Here is a 21,197-nt window from a genome sequence, read left to right as displayed (position 1 = left end):
AAAGCTTCTGGAAAAATGTCCTATAGACAGATGAGACAAAAATGGAACTTTTTGCCAAGGCACATCAGCTCTATGTTCGCAGATGTTCTGGGCCTGCTTTGCTGCCTCTGGCACAGGGTGTCCTAGTCTCTTGATAATCTCAAGACTATCAATGGATTCTTGAGAGAAAAGTGTCAGAAAGCTTGGTCTCAGCTACAGGTCATGGGTCTTGCAACAGGACAATGACCCAAAACACACAGCTAAAAACACCCAAGGATGGCTAAGAGGAAAACATTGGACTATTTCAAAGTGGTCTTCTATGAGCCCTGACCTAAATCCTATTGAGCATCTAGAGAATTACGAATCCAATTGGAGCAGTTGCCAAAACAGAGTGGGCCAAAATACCTGCTTAGGGATGCAAAAGTCTTATTGACAGTCAAAGGAATCGTTTGATTGCAGTGATTACCTCAAAAGGTTGTGCAACAAACTATTAAATTAGGGGTACCATCATTTTTGTCTAGGCCTTTTTCATGAGTTTTTTTTTGTTTGTTTAATAATTCCAGTGAAGCATGGTTGAAAAAGTCAATGTCTGACTTTCATTGGTTAACATTCATAGAATTTTTATTTATTATTACTTTTGTCAGATTAAAGTTATTTCTGTGACCATTGTGAGTTATTCCTTCATTGACCGAAGGATACCAACAATTTTGTCCACATGTGTAATTGCTGAGGTGTCATGTACAGTTGTTTCTAATAATGTTCGATAAGTACATAAATCCAAAGTTTCGTAATATTGTAACAGTTAATTATTTTAACGTGACCTTAATAAGTATTTATGATGTATTGTGTTATTGTAAAGACTATCCTTACATAAAGAGCTTTCATTCATTTCTTAAACTTGTTGTGCAGTCTTGTTATTCATGCCTGACCACAAACTGGATAAAATGTACAGGCACTGGACAATGGCTTTCCCAGCTTTAGCCCTCTCAGTGCTCTTGTCTGTCATGATGAAAAGATTTCCCAGGCCTGTCATTCCCTGACTCATGCCAGCTATCAACGATGTCTTTTTGGCGCTGTTTCTATAGCTCCAGCTCTAATAAGAGAGTGCTGGAGCTTCTGGTCTGTCACTAGTCCTGCTGTTGTTTACTCTATTCTCAGCTTATCATTCTCTAGTTCTTCACTGGTGCTCCGTGCTGGAGAATAGAAATGAATTAAACCCCTAGCATTAAAGCAGTATAATGTTAAAGCTGATTTGGAAAGACACTAGAGCGAGTGCAATCTCAATCTCAGATTTGAAAGAGTTGCCATTTTGCTCGCCCCACTCTGAATTGCTCGTACACGGTCCTCGGTGCAGCTTTAGCATATTGAAGTTTGCACACAAAGGCACAATTCAGAATGGTGCAGTGAAGAGCGAGCAGCTTAGAGCATGGGGCTTTTCGCACCTTGCTGTGATTTCCATGTATCCACTTGTGGCGACAATAGCATTGGCAAAGGGATTGGCAGAAGCGAGGAGAGCTGTATTAGAATAGTCATGCGTGAAGAGGCAGAATTAAGGTGTGGAAAAAAAAAACCTCATTACGGATCATTTGGCCGGTAATCTCCGTCAGGCTCAGTGGGAGAAAAATAAATAAACACGGACCAGCACTGAGCCTGAAGCCACTAGCCTGCAATCGGCTGTAGACCTCACAGTTGTTTCAGCGAAAGAATAAATGCAGCATTTGCTTTATTTGTCAGTTTTATTGCATGTTGATTATTGATAAGTGTGAGAGGAAATGGAAAAAAGTGTTTTCATTAGCCCCAGAGGCCAGCGTGGTCATGGGAGCTGCTGAAGAGGCAGAGCTCTGATAAATGGAAGCTATTATGCGAAGTCTTATATTTCACAGCATAATTCACAGTCTTGTGCACAGGATCGATTTACGAATTAATGAAATAGCAGATTTCAATAGGAAAAGCATGCAGGGGATATGGCTCGCTGTTGCTTCTCATTTTCCTCAGTTTTTGTTGCCTGCCTTTCGAGGTAAATAAAAAAAATTAGAAGGCAAATGTCTCATAATATGGGAATCTTAGAACCGAAGGAGTAATTTCTGCGCATTTATAGACCTTTGGTGGCTCTGAGAGCCATACAGTACAAAGCTATATTATCCTCTTTTTGCTTTAGTTTTTTTTTTTTTTTTCGTATTTGATGCAGTAGTTCTGTACCTCAGTCGAAGGTTCGAAGAAAGAGGCTCGAATGATTAGTAATTGCCAATTCGGCCTAAAATCTCTCATTCTGTGGCAATTTCTTTCTTTTCATTATTTTCACAGAGTTTTTAGGTTTAGTCATTTATATACACCTAGAATTCTGTGCAGGCCTGATAATGGTGTGGGGATTGCATGTGGAAAATGTAGGAGTGTAGAAATACTGACAGTGATGGAGAAGTGCTGGTTTGTTAAAACTTTAAACTATATAGAAAAAAGAAGTAGAGAGCAGGGATTATATAGAACAAAATCAGTGAGGGGGAAAGTATTCCAGTCATGGTCTTTCGCCAGAACTTTATTATTGCATAATTCTATTTTATGACAGAGAGCTGGTCTAAAAGCTGGTCTCTATCTCATTTGTGTTCTGTATGTCAGTCAGTACTCCTACTTACTGTGAGTGCTGGATACTGGCGCTTCCCAGATCTCAGACCTGAAAATGAAAACTTCAGCATCTCATCTGTCCTCCCTTCATTAGTACTGTACACTGTTATTATGTCAGCGTCTGTCATTGTGCCCTTAAACTAGCTCCAATGTCACTCCCTATGTCGGAAATGTGCAATGTGACAGCTGTTATAAAAAGCTCAAATGTTCCTGTAGTCTCGCTTTCTCTCCCCCTCTCTCTCTCTCTCTCTCTCTCTCTCTCTCTCTCTCTCTCTCTCTCTTTCGCTTTCTCTTTTCCTACATAAATGTATTAGAGGTGGGATGCTGCACTCAGGTACAGGTTGCTACAGTATGCTGGATAACTCTCAAATCTGCAATGCAAATCCATGTCTCAGTTTGATGTTGTAGCTCCACTCGTATTGCAGAAAAATGACATGTCAGAAATAACTAATGACACGTCTCAATAAGGGACGAAGCAATGAACTGGCAGAACTGACAAGGACAAGACATTTGCTTTGCAGTGTATCCGGAATCGTGATGACTACGGAAAAAAGCAAGAGCGTCCTGTTCCCAGTGTGTTTTGATAGCTCTAGATCTTTTTAGTGACAGGATGTGCTCCTTTTTTTTTTTTTTTTTTTGCATTTTCTGATTATAGCTTTGCAACATTTAATACCTCCTTTTAACACTTGAGCTATTTTAATATGACATTTCCTGGATGGAGTGGAAACAAGGATATTGTCTCATCTCTGTCACCCTCATGATTATTTGCTGTTAATGTCTTAAAATGGACTGGATTTTTTTTGCGGAAACAGGCATCAGTGACTTTGAGAGAAAACAACACAGAATGAAGTGAAACTGGGGCTGATTTCTTTTTAGCACAGAATTTACTAGCTACATTTTCATGGACAATATCTCTTCAGTCAATTTGAAATCGTTCTGATTTGAGATTTTAACTGTTTACATGGACGCTGATCAGAGAAAACGTGCATTTACATGCTTTAAGCATTTAATTTAAACATGACTTTTTTGACAAAATGGTTTTGTTCATTGCGAAGATATTATTCTGATAGGAATATAAAAAAGAAGAAGAGGAGCTTAGATTAAGCTTCCCATCCCTTCAGACAAAACCCACCTTCTATGTATGTTATGACTGGGTGCAATAAATTGAGTCTCGTCTTTGATTGTTTAAATGCTTTACTTTGCATGAAATGGCAAAACAATCAATGCCTCTTTCTCAGCCAGAGACCCTGTGAATGAAAGTCCAAAGTGAACACAGGTAGGAGAGATTGTTCTTACAGAGTTTACCGATCAGGATTGTCCCATCAATCGATATTTCTACCATGTGGGGGTGACATCGATTGATGTTATCTTCACTTGGGAGGTAACATTGATATGACAATACTTACTGTATTATTGTACAGAATAAATATGCAGACACATGTGCAGGAAGAATATTTTTATTACAATAAAAAAAAACAATCAGATCAAGTGTTTGCATAGCTAATATTGACCTACTGTACTGTGGCGGGTTAACAAGGTTTACACTACTTCTCTCATTCTGATTGAAAAATCCTTCAGATCAGGTCAGACTGCTACATGTTTACATGATGCATTTTTTGCGTGTGTGATTGGGCTGTAATTTCAATAATTGGTGGAATATTAGGGCCCATGGAGGGTGCACCCAGTGACAGTTACATCAGATGATTACACAGACGAACGTGCTTTTTTTAGATTTGATCATTATTAGTGCTGATGTTTTTCAGGTCACGTCACTGACTCATTTATAACACATTATCAGTAGATGTGAGAGAAAGTAAAATATAGTCACAGGTGTAACGAATGTGAACAAGGTGGAATAAGAGTATCATCCTTTTTCCTGGTATGTCTTCGGGAATAGAAACAAAAAGCACATATGCTAAGCACACATTGTGCAACAAGCATACAAAACACCAAGAGATTTGACAAAACTGTAAATGTAGGATTTTCTTTTAATTAATGGAAGCGTTGGAACATTACCATGTTTCCCTTTTTATCTTTACGATGTTTGGTTTTAAGAGGAAACACAGCATGAATCCAATTACGGACTTAAAACCCTTGAGAAATCACTAATGCCTATCTGTCAAGGAGTGTGCGACGTTTTCCCCCGTTCTTATTATGTCATCAGCGAGACCTCATGATAAAATGGCTGACTTTCATTGTCGAGCTAGCGATCGATATTAGATCTTAGCCTTCCCATCTAATATCACAGCCTGCTACCACAGAGTAGGAGGTTTTAAATCATGTGAACTACAAGCTCTTATTTGCAACAAAACGGTAACACGCACACTCTTTTAAGAGAAATGGGACTGTTCTCTACTAAAGAAAAAATGAATCACAACTCACGTGGGCATACTGTTAAGCAGTGTTTAAGGTTAAGCGCTGCTTTTTTTACCTTGTAGCCCCTACAGGAACGATGAATGTGACCTTTACGTGCTGCAGCCAATATCAGAAAGAAACATGCATGCATACAGTACATTATGTCCATGTGGGAGTTAACCACAAATATATTACAGTTTAAAAAAATGATAATAAAAAAGTACTCGTTTGTAGAACCGTGAGAAGAATAAAGAGGTGCGCAGTGCAGCCAGAGACACACTCCTAATCTCCACACTTCCTCAGTATCAGTTATTAATGAGACCTCTGAGTCTCTCCAAGAGCAGCAAAGAGCTGAAGCCCGACTGATCGTGCCACTGTAATTTATGAACAGGAAGCATTAAAGATTCATGACTATCTTTTCTCTGGGATGTCAGCTAGTGTCAGGAGGCACTATACATCAGCTAGAGAAGGAGGGCATAGCATAGCGGAAATGAATGTCTGAAGCTTGTAGTCCTGAGACGGGAGCAGGGGTGCATGCCGATCCGTCCTTGAAGATGTAGGAGGGGAAGAGATGTGAGAGGGTTCATTACTCAATAACCCTGGCGAGGTGGTTGTCCGTGCCTCCAATAGAGAGAGAAAAAGAGAGACACACACATAAAAGAGCGTGCGTGCGCGCGCGCGAGAGAGAGATGCGTTTTAAAGTTCCATCACTCTTGCTTGTGCATTTGCTCACTTCTCTAACAGATATGTTTCATCTCCGCTATAGTAGACATCACTCCCTTCCTTGCACCTTTTATCCAGCTGATGTAAAAAACATAAACTCCCATTATGGCGAGAGATATTGCTTAATTTTCCAAGGACGCAAGGATGGAATTGCAGCCAAGGTGAATTGCTTTCCAGGATTGATGCTATGCCATTCAAGCAAGTCGTTTAGCCCAGGCCAACTAAGGGACACGGAATGCCTCTCAGCCAATCATGGGACACAACTCAGCTATGATTAAGTGCTTGATTTGTATAGCTGTAATAACCAAGTAGAGTTAAACAAGGAGGAATCCATTCTGCAGTCAACAGCCCTGGGGGCTTTTTATCTGACATTTGAAATGTGCATGCTATTCTTGAGGGTGGGCCTATTAGGAGGGCAGGGGCTAGTTTGTTCTGGCCGGATGCATTGTGTCTTGTTCCTGTGTCGTTTTGGGCATTGGACCTGCCCTCTGTCCCTCCTTTCCTGAGCAGCACTGGGGTGACAACGTGTTGGGGTGACAGCACGGGGTGCTGTAAACAAATTGCTTCACGTCTCCCCCCCCCCTCCTCCAACTCTATGCTTTCTGTCATCCTGACAGCCGCTGGGCTCTGGCAGGCTGGCATACTGCTGCAGCCAGGCACAGACTCACAGCAAGGACAAAAGCCACCCAGCTACCAATGCAAATGAAAGCTCAGCTCCAGAGATGTGTTGTTTTCCCTCTCTGCTTTCAAATAATGCTATTTTTTTCAGTGACAGTAAATGGGCTGTCATAATTTTCCTTTTTTTCGTGCGTCCTCAGCAAGGATGTCGGGTATGCAGCTTTCGTGAGCAGCAGGGGTATGAGTACGCAAGAGCAAGAGATACACGCTGAAAGAGCAGAACCCCAAAGCCAGAAGATATTTATAAAGATCTGTTCCTTTTTTTTTTTTAAGACAGGGAAGATGAAACAATAAAACAGAACAGAAATGAACAGTAAAGCCCAGGATAGTTTTTCCTGACATGCTACTTTAGTCTCACACTCTGTTTGTACCAGCAAATTACTGTTTGTACCAGCAACTTACTCAACTGACTTTCCATTCTGTTTTCTCCCGACTGCACTCTGACACTTCTCTGCTGTTTGGTATAATAAGTGCCAGTGAATGCTGGGAGCTGTGTGAGATTTGTTCTGACTTGCTACATTAAAGAGAGCTCAGGAAACACCTTTTAAAAACAAATGTGCCTGCATGAGTAGACGCAATTATCAAGGATATCATTACTTCGATATTTAGGTAATTGTATGTTTACTGATAGCATGTACTCTGCGTATGCTTCATGGCTTCTGAGGCTTGTTGTGTAATTAATAATGATATTGTGCCGCTTTGGGATCTGACATCAAAATGAATTAGACTCTGTTTAAGATGCTGTTTTGACTATGCTGGCGACTCTATAAAAGTGAATATATTTTACAGATGTAACACATTTAAAAGGTTAAATAATGCACTTAACCAAAAGCCAGTGCAGCTAAAAAAAGAAAAAAGAAGGGTGAATGCTAACACATGCTTTCTTATCCAGCCGCCTGCATCATTTCAAACTGCTACATCATCCATTACGAACTTATCTCTGCATATGTTTAACCCTGACCACACATAATCAGAAACTTCTGGGGTAGAACATCGTAATTGCAGTTAAAGCGACTACAAGGAGATCCAATCATACTTATTTTTAGTCGTGTCATCATAATTGACTGAGTAATTGCTGACTTTGATGCTCATAAACAGGTTCAGGCCAATGTAAATTAAAATCATATAAAAAAGCACATTTATACATTGACTGGAATGATGCCTTGCTTTTAGATGATTTGGTTTGGCACACACAGTTTCGCACAGGGAAATTCCTGAGTGTGACGAATGGCTCATCTATCGATTTCATTTTGCACTGTGCAAATTTAGTTGATCTCTGCCAGGAAGTTGCCCCACTTTAACCAAGGCCAATAGCATCCCCGTGCACACTCAGTTCCTTTCAAATTCCAACCAAAAAACGGGAGACAGGTCTGACATTTCTCAATCAGCCATGAGTTTTTACGCATTATTACACATATCCTACATGTTTTCAAACACAGCAACTGAATAAACAATAAGGTTTTTTCCACGATTAGTGGTTTTTCAAATGTTATTAAGGCTCAATCGAATACACACTCAGCCATAAAATCTCCATTTTGAAAGAAAGTTCACTTCATATTATATGGTACTTTGGGGGCATTTCTTTATTTAAATGTGTGTGGCCATGCATAGACAGAGCGATTTGCTATATGTAGGATTTATCAACATCCACTGCATAAGGCTAAGCATATGCATGTGTGATAAATAGCTATTTATAGTACGTACTGGGCCTTCTTACACACAGAATTAGAAATTGCTTCATAAACATTTTGATAAATGAGACGGTTAAATGCTCGAGCAAAGTCAAAGCTTGCTGAACTGACAGGCAACCAATTTATTAGTCCTCTATACACTCTAATCATTCACTCAAATCATTAAACACTTGTCAGGTAACTGTCATTAACCAGACTATTAATTAATTCTGATATATACACATACGGGTGACAAATGAAAAGGAAGACCGTTACTCCATTATGCTGTGGCATGTCATATTTGTAGGCATGTCCACTTGTGAATTACTAGCAAGATATCGTGACTGATCATCTTTATCTGGCCTCCAGTTTTATTCTAAAAAAAGAACATACTTTTTACCGCACAAGGTCTTTTCGAGACTATTAAAACCTTAAAGAGTAGTGATTGTCGAGTTATCTGGGAATTTGCACATCAGCTTCTGCTTTAAACTTTAAAAAAAGCCATTAGCCAACTACAGGGGACATGATGATCAACTCTGGAATCACTTTTTATTTAGCTTTCCAGGTTACACAACAATTGTTCAAAGTAGATTCAACTAAGTAGTTGATAACCTTAAATGATAAAAAAAACACAAAAAGGTACATCACTATTAATGATAAATAATAGGTAAATCATTACTTCTAATAAATATTAGTTAAATAGAACCATAATAAAACCATTTTCAGAATAAAAAGGGAAAAAAGATTATTAAAGAAGTTCTAACCCAACTTTTAAATCTATGTATAATCAATTCATCAGACTTGGTTGTGTGATGCCTGTTGCTCTACTGATGAGATCTACAAATGTCTTCTTGTCTAAAAAACAGTATGACCTATCCAAAGGGAAATGCTTAGATGAAATAGGCTCAGTTAAAACACTCACATATGGGGTGACAGTTTGATAGTCTACTGTTCTTTTAACCTCATTTTACTCTCAATCCTTTTCTCATCACAGCGAGCAATCAGGATTTTATTGTTGTCTTACTGAAACTGGTGTTTCTGAAGACTTGGTTGGAGACTACAACATTGCTTTACCTGGATTTTTATTATAAGTGTACAAGCTATTTTTGTTCTCTGATCTGAAACCATCATTCATTTTTTTTTGCTCTAGGATGTTGGCAGTTATTACATAGGCATATGTCTGAGTGACTGAGCTGCCTAGGGCAGAACAAACTCACATGGGTCACTGCCTCCGTGCTAATGCATTCAGCTTCAGCGTGGCATTGATGGCATGAGTGACAAATATAATTTGCACTGATGGCCTGAAGGATTCTAATTGCATGAAATGACAAAGACGCAGGAATTGAGAGACCCAAACAGGGCGAGAGAGAGAGAGAGGACAGTTTCCAGCTGCTTCCAGGAGAGAAGCTGATTACCTGATTTATTGAATTTAGATGCAAATAAATGACATTAGGCATGTACAGTTGTGCATCCCTCCAAAAATGCGCGCACACACACACACACACTTTCATTGACTGTTCAAAGCGAGGCATTTTTATATACTTCTTGGTTTTGTGCACTGAAATAGAGCATTCTGCCAAGAGGATATGAAACGAGCAGTTTGACATTTGAACTATTAGCATATTAGAGCATGGAAGTCTCTTTAGATGACAGTGGTCTTCTTCACGCACACTTCCCCATTGTCTGATAGATTCCTCTTTTTCTTTCCTCCTTTATTTGCTGGTCCATTCCATAGCTTCCCGCTTGGTTTGCTGGGAAAGCTTACACAAACTCACAGTCCATTAGGAAGCTGACAAAACAATGGACCTTTGCAGCACATCATTAGCTTTGTTTGAGTTTCCATGAATGGGAGGCACCTTTTAATTACACGTCCACTCAAACCGAGTGCGACTGGTGAAGTAGGCGGACTTGCTTTAATGACCGCTTTTAATGACCCAGATGAGCTGACTGATCGGAAAAAAACTATATATAAATTATATAAGTGCTATGCTGTACTCTGACTACTGTTTTGTAACAGCTGCGGCAGATTGCAGATTGTTATAATGGTTTTCTCTCGAAAAAGGAAAGAACATACAGTGGCTAATTTAATGGTCTTAGTGTAAAGTAGATTTTAAAACGATGAATAGGAAGAGAGCTGTTAATTTCTAATCAGTGCATAGATCTCCAGAAGATACTGCACCAACCCAGTCTTTGTCACTTTAGTTAGTTTGTGTGTGGGCGTGCATCTTTCTTGGTGGACAAAGAATTCGCATTTGCGCTACAAATTAACAGCATGTGTTGTGAATTTATTAATGGTGCTTTTATTGCAGTGGGAATTGTATAAAAGTCTAGTGTAAATAAATAAATGATCAAGCCAGAATTACGGACTTTAGCTGCCGGCAATATAAGGCATGTTTAATGAAAACAGAATGTGTATGTAATATTCTTTTTTCTTTCCTTTGGTGTGCAGGAGGTTCTGGGTGTCAATAAAATGATCCCAAACAGGTCAAAGAGATCCCTCCTGGTGCCCCCCATGTTTGTGCCTGAGAACCAGCGTGCACCATTTCCCAGGTCAATCGGAAAGGTGAGACTTTAAACACACACACACCTACAGGATGAGTCATGAGTATCATACTCTTTATACTTTATATCCTCTACACCTCTATCTACAGTGTAAATTGGAATTTTGTAATGTTAAATTAATTCATGCCCATGCACTGTTGAATTCTCAAATCTCAAGTCAGAAGGTACAATATTGACCCGTTTTCTATAGGCATTGACTTTAGTGCTGGCTGTGATAATAGACTACTTTAATATACTTAGAAACACCATGTTTAACAATGAAAAATGTCAAACCATTTATATGGTGATTTTTTTTTTTCTATAAGAAGAAGTTTATTTTATCGACAGATTCCCCTTTATCAGTTATTATGGTCTGCAAGATATTTTACGGCATTAAATGTATCTATAACTCATTGTGATGATGGAATATAAAAAGACCAGGATGTCAGACACAGGTGGTCTCTGTGAGTCAAAAGTCTTTATTGTTCTTGGTCATATGAATCAACTTTACCTTTTTTACTTTTTCAGTTTAATCTAGTCACACCTACACACACACACACACACACACACACATTGGGGTTTTAGACACAATCTCTCTTCCACATAGCTGGCTTGCCCTTTCATCATCTCCCCTGTTCACTGTGAACAGACAAACCACTGATTCGACATCACCATCAGGTATGTGTTCCCTCTGCTCCCTTTACAGCCCGGTATTTATCCTCACTGCCATACCCTCCCACCATCTGTCTTTCATCGAAGAGCCGTCCAGCAGTGTCCGTGGCAGGAGAGGAAGTCATCCTTCCCTGCTTGTGGACCACCTCAAATTTGAAGAGCTAAAGTGGTGATACCACTCGTAATCTTTACAATGGCATCATTTATCTGCTGGAGACATTACAGATGAACATAGTCTAAACAGGGGGGTGACCGCTTTCCCAAGCATATAGGAGCAGAAATGGAGGACTTCTGCTTTCAGAACCGCTCGATTAGGCTTACAATTTGTGGATGTAGTTTGTAAAGTTCTTGAAGTATGCATAACAGAATAGCTGTCCCTTGATCTGTCAGAAATTCTTATAGGATTACATGGGGGTTGGTGATGTTAAAGAGCCCTTTGGTAACAATGCTTAAGTGTTAAAATGTTGAGGAGGGCCTCTGCTTCCTTGTATCATGTTGCATATCCACTAGGACTGGAACAAAGCGATTTCTATCTAATGGCCCAAAGAAGTCCATGCCAATTTGTCTGAAGGGAATCACAGTGGTGCTTTTGGGCTTGCCGCTTTGATCACTATTGCGACACGACGTGTACCAATGACGCATTTTCATTGCACTGCCGGTCCTCTTTTTGCCCTTCGATCAGGGTCTGAAAGTGCTCCATGTGTTCTGTCTAAATCTCAAGTTACTGGTACTGGTTTTGTTAAATGATGCCTTGGCTAAGCCTGAGCAGTGAGGACTCTAAGGTGGACAGGTTCCAGGTTATTCAGTTTCGGCACTAGCGTGATAAAGGAATATGAGAAATACCAGGAAGTTTTGACAAAAGCAGTCTCTGTGAGTTATTGTCTTTTTGGGATTAATCAATTTTTACTGCTTTCCAGCATATTCTACTCACAAAGGCATACATACATAGACACATCGGGGTGTAAGGAACGAGTACTGTATATAGCCTGTCTCTCACCTTCCCTCTGTTTCCTTTATAGCCTGGCACTCGAAAAACCTCCCTGCTCCCACAACTGTTAAAACCAGTGTTTTGTATAAATGTAAATTGTATTGAATTATTTGGGGAAGTACATGTCATCCTTCTTTATGCCAAGCCACATTAAAGCATCTCATCACGTTTCTTTAGTTTCTCAAAACAGCATATCTTTTGCTTTATTCTTTAATTGGTAAATCATTTAAGAGTATCCGGCATATCATGGATCATTTGAAAGCTCATGCATTCATCTTATATCCAGGTAATTCATGTGATTTTCTATCATACAGTATGCTTTAAAATGGTTACAAGCGTTTTCTAATGGACCTGAAAATAATTGCAGTTTAACAGTAGAGCAGTCAGCCCAAATGGCACTCAGATATTTTAAACCCCAGGTCTCAATGATTCTCATCAAACCAGAGGGTACTGTTGTACTCTCGTCACCTCTGAAGAAAAAAAGTGAAAGAAATAGCCCTCATTTGATTCCCATTGAGTATTTCTCCAATTTTGCAGCTGCCCTTGTTGGCCATTGTCATCGCTATTAGGGAGAATGAGGGGAGAAAGAAACGAGAATCAATCTGAAAGCTTCATTATGAATGTTTCTCACAGGAATGCCATCTAAAAATGGGACTGTGCTTCACACCATTTATTGCTTTAGACATTCTGCTGCAGGTCTTTAGTCATTAAGGAGACCATTTCTAGAAATGATCAGTGGTCATCATTAGCTCCCTCAAAGCATTTCTGTGTCCGGGGTGGAGGACGACTTGTTTTTTCAACAGGCACAGTGGGGTCTGAAAGTCTGAATCTACATTAAACAAAACTCAGGATTTTTTGTTTGTTCATTTAAAATTGGAAATGTGATGTGTCATAAGAGTCTGTCACTCATGTGTTGCTTTCAAGTCCATAAGAAGAAGAAAGCAATAAAACAAAAACATACATATGATAATGGTGCACTGAAGAGAAAAGGTTCTGTGGTCTGTCTGCCAGATTTTGTGTGTCTGTATGTGTGCCTTCGGGTGGTGTGAGCCTCTTTTGGAGGTACACAGAGAGTGCACTTGGAGTGTATCCAATAAGGCTGTCTTTATAGTTTCTCTATATCAACCTCCATTAAAGAGAAGCTTGCATAAAATTTATTCTTCAACGATATTCCCTCATAAAGATAATATAATATGATAATATAAGAATATATAATTAATATAGAAGAAAAACATCCTTTTATTGTGTGTGTGTGTGTGTGTGTGTGTGAACGAGTGATGTGTGAGTACATGTGTACTACTGCTTTAGGCAACCTCACAGCACTTCCCTTTGTAAAGTGTGCTATCTGCCTGTCAGATGAAAGAGGGTCAAAGGTGCTTTTCTTTTTTTTTTTTTATGTTTTTCTTCTGAAGTAATTTTCCAGACAGCGCCTATGGCAGGGACGAGACCTGTCGTGCTCTGTCATAGTGTAAATCAGCATGAGGCCTTCAACCAACCTCTACTAAAAACTTCTTTTTCCAGTGCTTAATGTTCGAAGATAAAAGAAGGTAGTGAACATGAGTAAAACAAATATAAATAAATCTAAGATTTTCATGCGACAGACAAGCAACTGACACGCACAGCTACAGAAAATAATCCCCATACATATATAGCTACTGCGTGTAGCTATTTTTGTAGCTTACTGTACATAGCCACAGCAAGAAGTTTATTCAGACTAGAAGAAAATGGCACAATTAATGAGAATAAGCCATCAGCCAGTAAGGCTAGGGGAGCTGTGATATTTCCAGCAATTATATTATTGCGTGTTGTTACATAATCTTCATGTTTTACAGAGGGATAACGTCAATCACAAGCCAACATACACACCATGTTACAGCTAGGAACAATTTAGCTTTGCCAGTTCACCTACTGGGATATTTTGAGGGGTGGGATGAAACCAGTTAAGCCAGTGGAAAAGCACACAGACATAGTGAGAACTATTCTCTAATCTCAGTTGAATATTTATACCCTACTAATGGTGCTAAATGGGCGTAAATATATGCAAAACTGCATTTGAGCAACTTCAGATTAATTTGCCTGGATTACTTCACGTTTGTATATGGGTTTTACTGTTAGTTATTTATTTACATTTGAGAATAGCATCAACAGAATTTAGTGAAACTAACTGTTTTATATTTTAGCACTTTGTGAAAATTATGTAGGCGGCACAGTGGCTTAATGGTTAGCACGGTTGCCTTGCACCTCCAGGGTTCAGGTTCGATTCCCACCTCGGGTCTGTGTGCATGGAGTTTGGAGTCATGTTCTCCCCATGCTTAGTGGGTTTCCTCCGGGTACTCCGGTTTCTTTCCACAGTTTAGGCTAGGATAATTAGGCTTTCCCAAATTGCATTGCCCTTGCGGTGGATTGGCACCCGAGCCATGGTTTACTGCGCCTTGTGCCCTAAGTCTCCTGGGATAGGCTCCAGTCCCTGTATACAGAATAAAGCAGTACAGAAGATGAGTGACTGCATGAAAATTGTGTAATAGTAAAAATTCAAGCCAACTCAAACCCATAACTTAAAAAAAGTAAACTAATTGTCTAATTACTATGTGTTGGTGTTTAAATACTGGTATAATTTATGTCCAAGGATGAATACTGTCTTATAAATCAGTTTAATTTTCCACCATTTTTTAACACTGCAAAATTTCCAGCACATCACCCGAGACACTGTTTACAAATAACAGTTTTCTATGTGATGTGTTCAGCATGAACGGTCACCTGGGTACATTGTCAAATTTATTTTTTTTTCTCTGTTCTCATGTCAGACCATTTTATTTTCACCTCACTGAATTCACATATACAGTACATATCTGATATTCTAAAGCGGAAAAAGTGGAAATATAAAGAAGTCTTCTGAGATTTATAGCACTGTCCACCAGCCCCATGATTTATTCTTCTCAAAATTTTTGCTACATACTGTAGTACCAGTAAGATCAACTTTCAGTTACGCTTACGTTAGAATAGTTAGTTCCTCTAAACATGAAAGAATATTTGTTGGGAGATATAAATGGTTAAATGAACAAACTTATTACAATAGCTTGATAATAAATGTAAATTGTGGAACTGCTATATAAAAGCAATATCACAACTGAGGTCGTGCTGCGGTGCTCGATATCAGCACGTGCCTTCAGAACTTTGGCTGCGTCTTCATGCCCATGGCATCAGAGCCATGTTAATATCCAGCACAACAGCTCTCCCTCTTGTGTGATATTGCTTAATTATCTCATTGCAGAGCCACCTGTTAAGGCCCATATACTGGGCTTGAAATAAACAGTCGGTTTTTAAATTTTAAAGCTGGGAAAAACGGCAAGAGTAGGGATCTGAGAGACTTTAGACAGGGCCATTGTCCTCAGGGCCAGTTGCGCTGGCTAGACAACTGGGTCATAGCATCTCCAAAAAGGAAGGTACAGGGGTTAAAACATACTGAATATGGTCCAAGGAAGAACAACCAATGAACCAGCAAAATGGAGTTAAGTGTGCCCAAGCCTCACTGATGCATGTGTGGAGCAAAGCCTAGGCCGTCTGGACACAGAAGGTCTCTATAGCCCAAATTGTTGAAAAAGTTCATGCTGCCTATGATACAATCAACACACAATGCATCACATTTTGCCATGTATAAGGCTGTATAGCTGCAGGACCATTCAGAATGCCCATACTGATTTCTTTTTACCACCAAGGTGTCTGCAATAGACATGTGAGCATCATAACCAGACCATAGAACAGTGAAAGAAGGTGGTCCAGTGTGTACTTTGTTTACTTGGGGGACAGATTGTAGCAGCATGCAAGAAGGCAAGTTAGTGGGGCAACGTTCTGCTGAGATCTACTGTATTTGTGATCTGGTATTCATGTATATGTTACTTGGCAGATGTTACCGCCACTAAACTATGTTGCAGACCAAGTAGACCCAGCATTTACAAAGCATTTAAAAGGGGTTGGCTTAGCCTCCAGAATTTAATTAATATTGTAAATCCAGCATGATTTCTTAGGTTGGTTCAGCTTACACAAACATTGACACACATTTTTACTGAATGATTAGTAAAACATGCAGCTTTTATATTTTATTTTATATATAGGCATAATTTACGCTCTTGTTTTGCCCATAAATGTTGTGTTGTTTTTACACTTAAGAGAAATGCCTCTAGATCAAAGAAGAAGATAAAACGAATTAATGTAATTTAGATAGCTACTGTACCCTGATTTGCAATAAAATGACTGGCACCTTGTTGCAGTAACTCCTATTATTAGTAGGTGCTTCGAGAGATTCATGAAAGACATGATATACCTTATGCTCTCACCCACACTAGACCTGCTTCAATTCACTTACCACCAAAATAGATCAAGGGATGATGTAATTTCTACTTCACTACACAGTGTCCTCTGTTGTCTAGAATAGAGGGACACCTATGTGAAGATGCTGATTGTAGATTACAGTTCAACATTAAATACTGTAGTTCCCTCTGAATTGGATACTTAGCTCAGACAAATAGGCCTAGAACAATCTCTGTGGAACTGGATTTCCAGCTTCCTGGCTGACTGACAGCAGGTGGTGAGGCAACTGTTCCTTTCCTCTAACTATCGGGACAGGCACTCCACAGGGATGTGTACTAAGCCCTCTCCTCCACCCCCTAGATATGACTGAATTTGCTGATGACACAACAGTCATCTTAAACAACACCGAGATGGCATGCAGAGAGAAGGTCAGAGCACTATCACTGTGGCGCCAACACAACAACCTCTTCCTCAACATGAAGAAAACAAAAGCACTACAGGAGACTACAGGAGCAGGCACTTACACACAAAGCACTCAACACAACAGCAGTATAAAAAGTCAGTGGCTTCAAAGATAAGACATGGTCCACAAAAGAAGGCACAACAACGCCTCTACCATCTTCAATGGATGAGAAGGTATAGCCTGAACCCTCTAGTCCTTAGGTCATGTACCAGGGAGCGCATCCTAATTGGCGCCATCACCTGATGGGTTGGGGGCTGCACTACTTTAGAGCACAGAACTCTTCAGAGGGTACAAACAGCCCGAGCCACAGTCTTTTCTCACGACTACCTTCAGGTAGACTACACTGCAGGATTAGACCACAATAACAAATATACTTGGGGACAGTTTTATCCCACAAGCAATATGGCTGTTTAACAACAACCAATTGTGCCAGTAAAAAACAAACTTCCGTATTGTCACTGATATAGGATGTATCGTTTTCACTACAATATTACACGCTGTGCACTTCACTGTAATAGACTGCTAACAAAACAGTTGTTTTACATACTCCATTGCACAAACCATGTAAATCATGCAACCAGTATTTTGCACCTTATATCTTTTCTACAGTATAGCACTTTATAGATTTTGTACCTCTGTTTACTTTTCTTTACTTTTGTTGGCTTCTATCTTTTTACTTCTAAACTTAATAGACTTGTCTGCATTGCTGTTGGTTATTTGAACACACGAATGTCACTCCTTTTATACTTTACCTAGGAATGGTGTAAACCGTGGTCCGACACTCACTCTTACTCACTCATCGTCTATCCCAGGAGACTTAGGGCACGAGGCGGGGTACACCCTGGAGAGGGTGCTGCTCTGATGCAGGGCCCACACTTACTGTACTGTACACACACTCACACACTGATTTACACACTACGGGCAATATGGGAACACCAGTTAACCTAATCTGCATATCTTCGAACTAAGGGAGGAAACCGGCAAACATGCAAACTCCATGCACACAGAGTCAGGAATCGAACCCGGACCCTGAAGGTGCAAGGAGACAGCTCCGGCGTTTGTGATGTGAGAATAAAAACGAATCTGAATCTGTAACGTTCAAAATCGTCACCATTCTCACATGAAACAAAGTTGAGCCCCACCCCCCCAAAAAAACAAACAAAAAAACAAATACATAAACACTTATCTCAGCCTATCCCAAAACAGTGCCTTCTGCAGAGAAAACTCTGCAAAAATCTCATATATTTTGCAGCAAGTAGCTTTTAAGCATTAATGAAAGGGTTGCAGTTGTAGTTAGAGGTGTGCATGGGACCGTTTTTTAAATCCTGCTCCCGAAGGAATGCTGATGAATTCTGCTCACTCTCGTAGCAAGTTAAACCAGTTATTTGTCCTCATTCCAGCTTTGGTGTATTGTCCAAATTAACTTACTTGCTTTTGTTTCCCAAAGTAAAGACGAATTAGTGGGTTAAACCCGAGAGACTATAACCAGGATTAAGCCGTTAGAAAGAATAAATGAACGAATTTATGAATACAGTAAATGCATGGCACAGCCCTGTATACACATTGAGTATGCTCTTATATAAATGAACATGGCCTTTTTTTTCTGCAAGCTTTGTGTCTGAACGCTTGCTCCTGCCAGCATGAAACAACCTGCTTTTGTAGTATTTGCACATTTCTAACAGTCTATTATTCTATATATTATACCACATAGAGCTACTGTAGCTGTTCATAAAGATCTCTGCATGACATTTCTGATATTAAACATGTTAATATTATCTTAACTAACTAGAAAAAACTCTTCGCTGTGTAATATATACAGTACAGTACAGTACATTTAGGTCCTGAGTAAGAGATGCTCAGCACGATTGTGATAGAACTGACCCTCTTTAACCCTCTTTAACCTTCAACTTTCTATTTCTATCACATTTATCTCTTTATGTTTCTCTGTTTCTCTCTTGTTCTTCCTCTTCCTACTTCACCTTCCTGTTCTCTTCTTCATGACCCTGCATCAGGAAGCAGGCTAATATAGGGAATTTTATCTGACCCTCCAGCTATGGCCTAGAAATAAGAAAAAAAGGATTTTCTGCACGAATAAAACTTACTTGCTTGTCCACTCTGTGATCATCACAATGTGCCTTTTCCGGTTTAATAATTTCAGCTTTTGTCTCATTGATGAGGAACAGCAGAGGAAATGGGAAATGTTACATCTAAAAATAATCGAAACGAGGAACCTGCTGGGTTTCACTGCTGTAGGAAGTGTATGTTCTATTTATTTCGCAGTCTGAGGAAGATTTATCTTGTCTTCAGCCTGGCTGTTTGTGAGATGGGCAGGAAAAACCCTTGGATTTAGCTTCCCCATAAGGGTAGATTTTGCCATTTTCAGCATTTTATATTGGTTTACAAACTTCACGTTTCCCTAAGATGAAATCTCTTTTTTTTCTTTACATGTATCCCATTCATAAGTAGCATTTTATTCTCTGGTTGTTAAAAGTGACATGGGAGCAGGTTACATTTAAGGACTTTTTTTTAGTTCTACTAAAAGATGCCCTGTCTAGAGAACAACTTGAGCAGAACTTTATTGTAATGGCTCACGTCTAAAGCTCATCAAATATCAAATGCACCTGCTGTTGCATTGCTGGTTCATGAACCCCAGAACTGTTCTGCATATAAAATGACTGTCTGCAAAGTAAATCCCTCATCAAAGGACATCTAGGCTGATCCTACAAAAAAGCCAAAGGGCCAAAAAAAAAAAAAAAAAAAAAAAGTAAATTCTGACCATGATATAAAGATCAGAACAGCCAGTGAATCACAGCCTGCCACATATGGGGCTCAGCAGGCAAATAGTTCAAAGTTGTTGATCTGGCTTCCGAATTTCCAAGATCTCAATCTGCCCAAGCATTCCTGTACTGGAAAAACAAGTCTGGTCTATAGAGGTCCTACCCCGCAACCCATGATCTGTGTGCCTGATCATTTTATTTAACAGTAAAGACATTTTATTGGGCAAGAAATTCAAATTCCTGGGCATCTTATGGTGATTTGGGAAAACATTGCTGATAAAGTTGCATTATGTAAAACATAAAAAATACATTAATAAACAAATTTAATAACAAGCCGCTCCTGCCTCTGTCCGCTCATGCTGACTGGCCGGACCGGCCCCTGCCAGATCTCTCTGTGGGTGCGACCTCAGACATGAGTCCTTTTTGACGTCTGTTGGCTGGGCGGCTTTGCTCGCTGCCCACCGATCACCAGCCTGTGCCCTCATACCAGCGGGGCACGGCCCACCAGACAGGCACGTGCACAACCTTCTGTCCCTATCTTTCCATCCTCCCTCCTTTAACCCTTTCCTTCTCCATTTACCTAAATAAAGTTGCCTCGTGTCCTGTTTTATGGTGCCGCCCGTGCAACATGGGTCGAACCTGTTACATTGGTCAAAAAGGCGAGTACCGGGGCACCTGGCAGAGACCTTGGGTTGAGTCCCGAACGAGGCCGGGGTCTTACTTGGCAGTGCCAGCGGCGACTATGAGCTCGGAGCTGAGGGGGGGCAGTGTACCTCTTGCACCTCTAGGGCCCGAGTTTAATTCCTGCCTCAAAAGTTTGCGTGTTCAGCCTGTGCTTGGGGGGTTTCCCCCCACAGTCCAAATATAAACAGATTAGGCTACACCGTGCTCCTAAATTGTGTATGTGTGTTCTGCGAGTGATTGGCACCCTGTCCAGGGTCTACCCTGCCTCGTGCCCTAAATATTTTGGAATAGGCTCCAGGACACTGTATACAGGATAATAGACGGTATTATCCTGTATACATCGGCATTATAGACGATGAGTAAGTGAGTAAATATTGTAAATCTTACAAACAACAGATGAATCTAAAGATCAGGTTTATAAGGTAAGGAATTGGTGATTTGAAGCAGAAAAAAAGTTGTGTTTCTTTTTCTTTCTCTCTTTGTTGCATGTAAAAGAGAAATCCGTGGGACTGTCCAAACATGATCATTTTTGTATAAAGTGTCCCATTTAAAGCCTAGAAGATTTTTGACAAAACAGCATCAAGTGCTTTAGTATTGTTATCAGTGTCAGTATTGGAAAAGAAAAAGTGTCTGGAAGTTGGCTTCTGTCAACTGGACTTCCTTGTTAAGGTACTGTAAAAATGTTTTACTACTCATCTAAGTACAGTAGCTTCTTCAGACTGGAAAAGAAATGATGATGA

At 39.9% G+C, this 21,197-nt stretch overlaps 1 protein-coding gene across 1 annotated transcript in view; it reads left to right on the top strand.

Annotated features, from left to right (window-relative positions):
* The window catches only part of cdh13 (cadherin 13, H-cadherin (heart)), a 421,723-nt gene that overhangs the window by 169,717 nt on the left and 230,809 nt on the right, over positions 1 to 21,197 (top strand). The window contains exons 4-5 of the mRNA XM_053500544.1: positions 10,474 to 10,587; positions 15,430 to 15,435. Coding sequence (XP_053356519.1) covers positions 10,474 to 10,587; positions 15,430 to 15,435 — 120 coding nt within the window. The remainder of the gene's footprint in view (positions 1 to 10,473; positions 10,588 to 15,429; positions 15,436 to 21,197) is intronic.

Source organism: Clarias gariepinus, chromosome 7 (genome assembly GCF_024256425.1).
Source record: "Clarias gariepinus isolate MV-2021 ecotype Netherlands chromosome 7, CGAR_prim_01v2, whole genome shotgun sequence".
Lineage (NCBI taxonomy): Eukaryota > Metazoa > Chordata > Actinopteri > Siluriformes > Clariidae > Clarias > Clarias gariepinus.
Note: the sequence above shows the minus strand (reverse complement) of the source record. Positions and strands in the feature narration are given on the sequence as shown.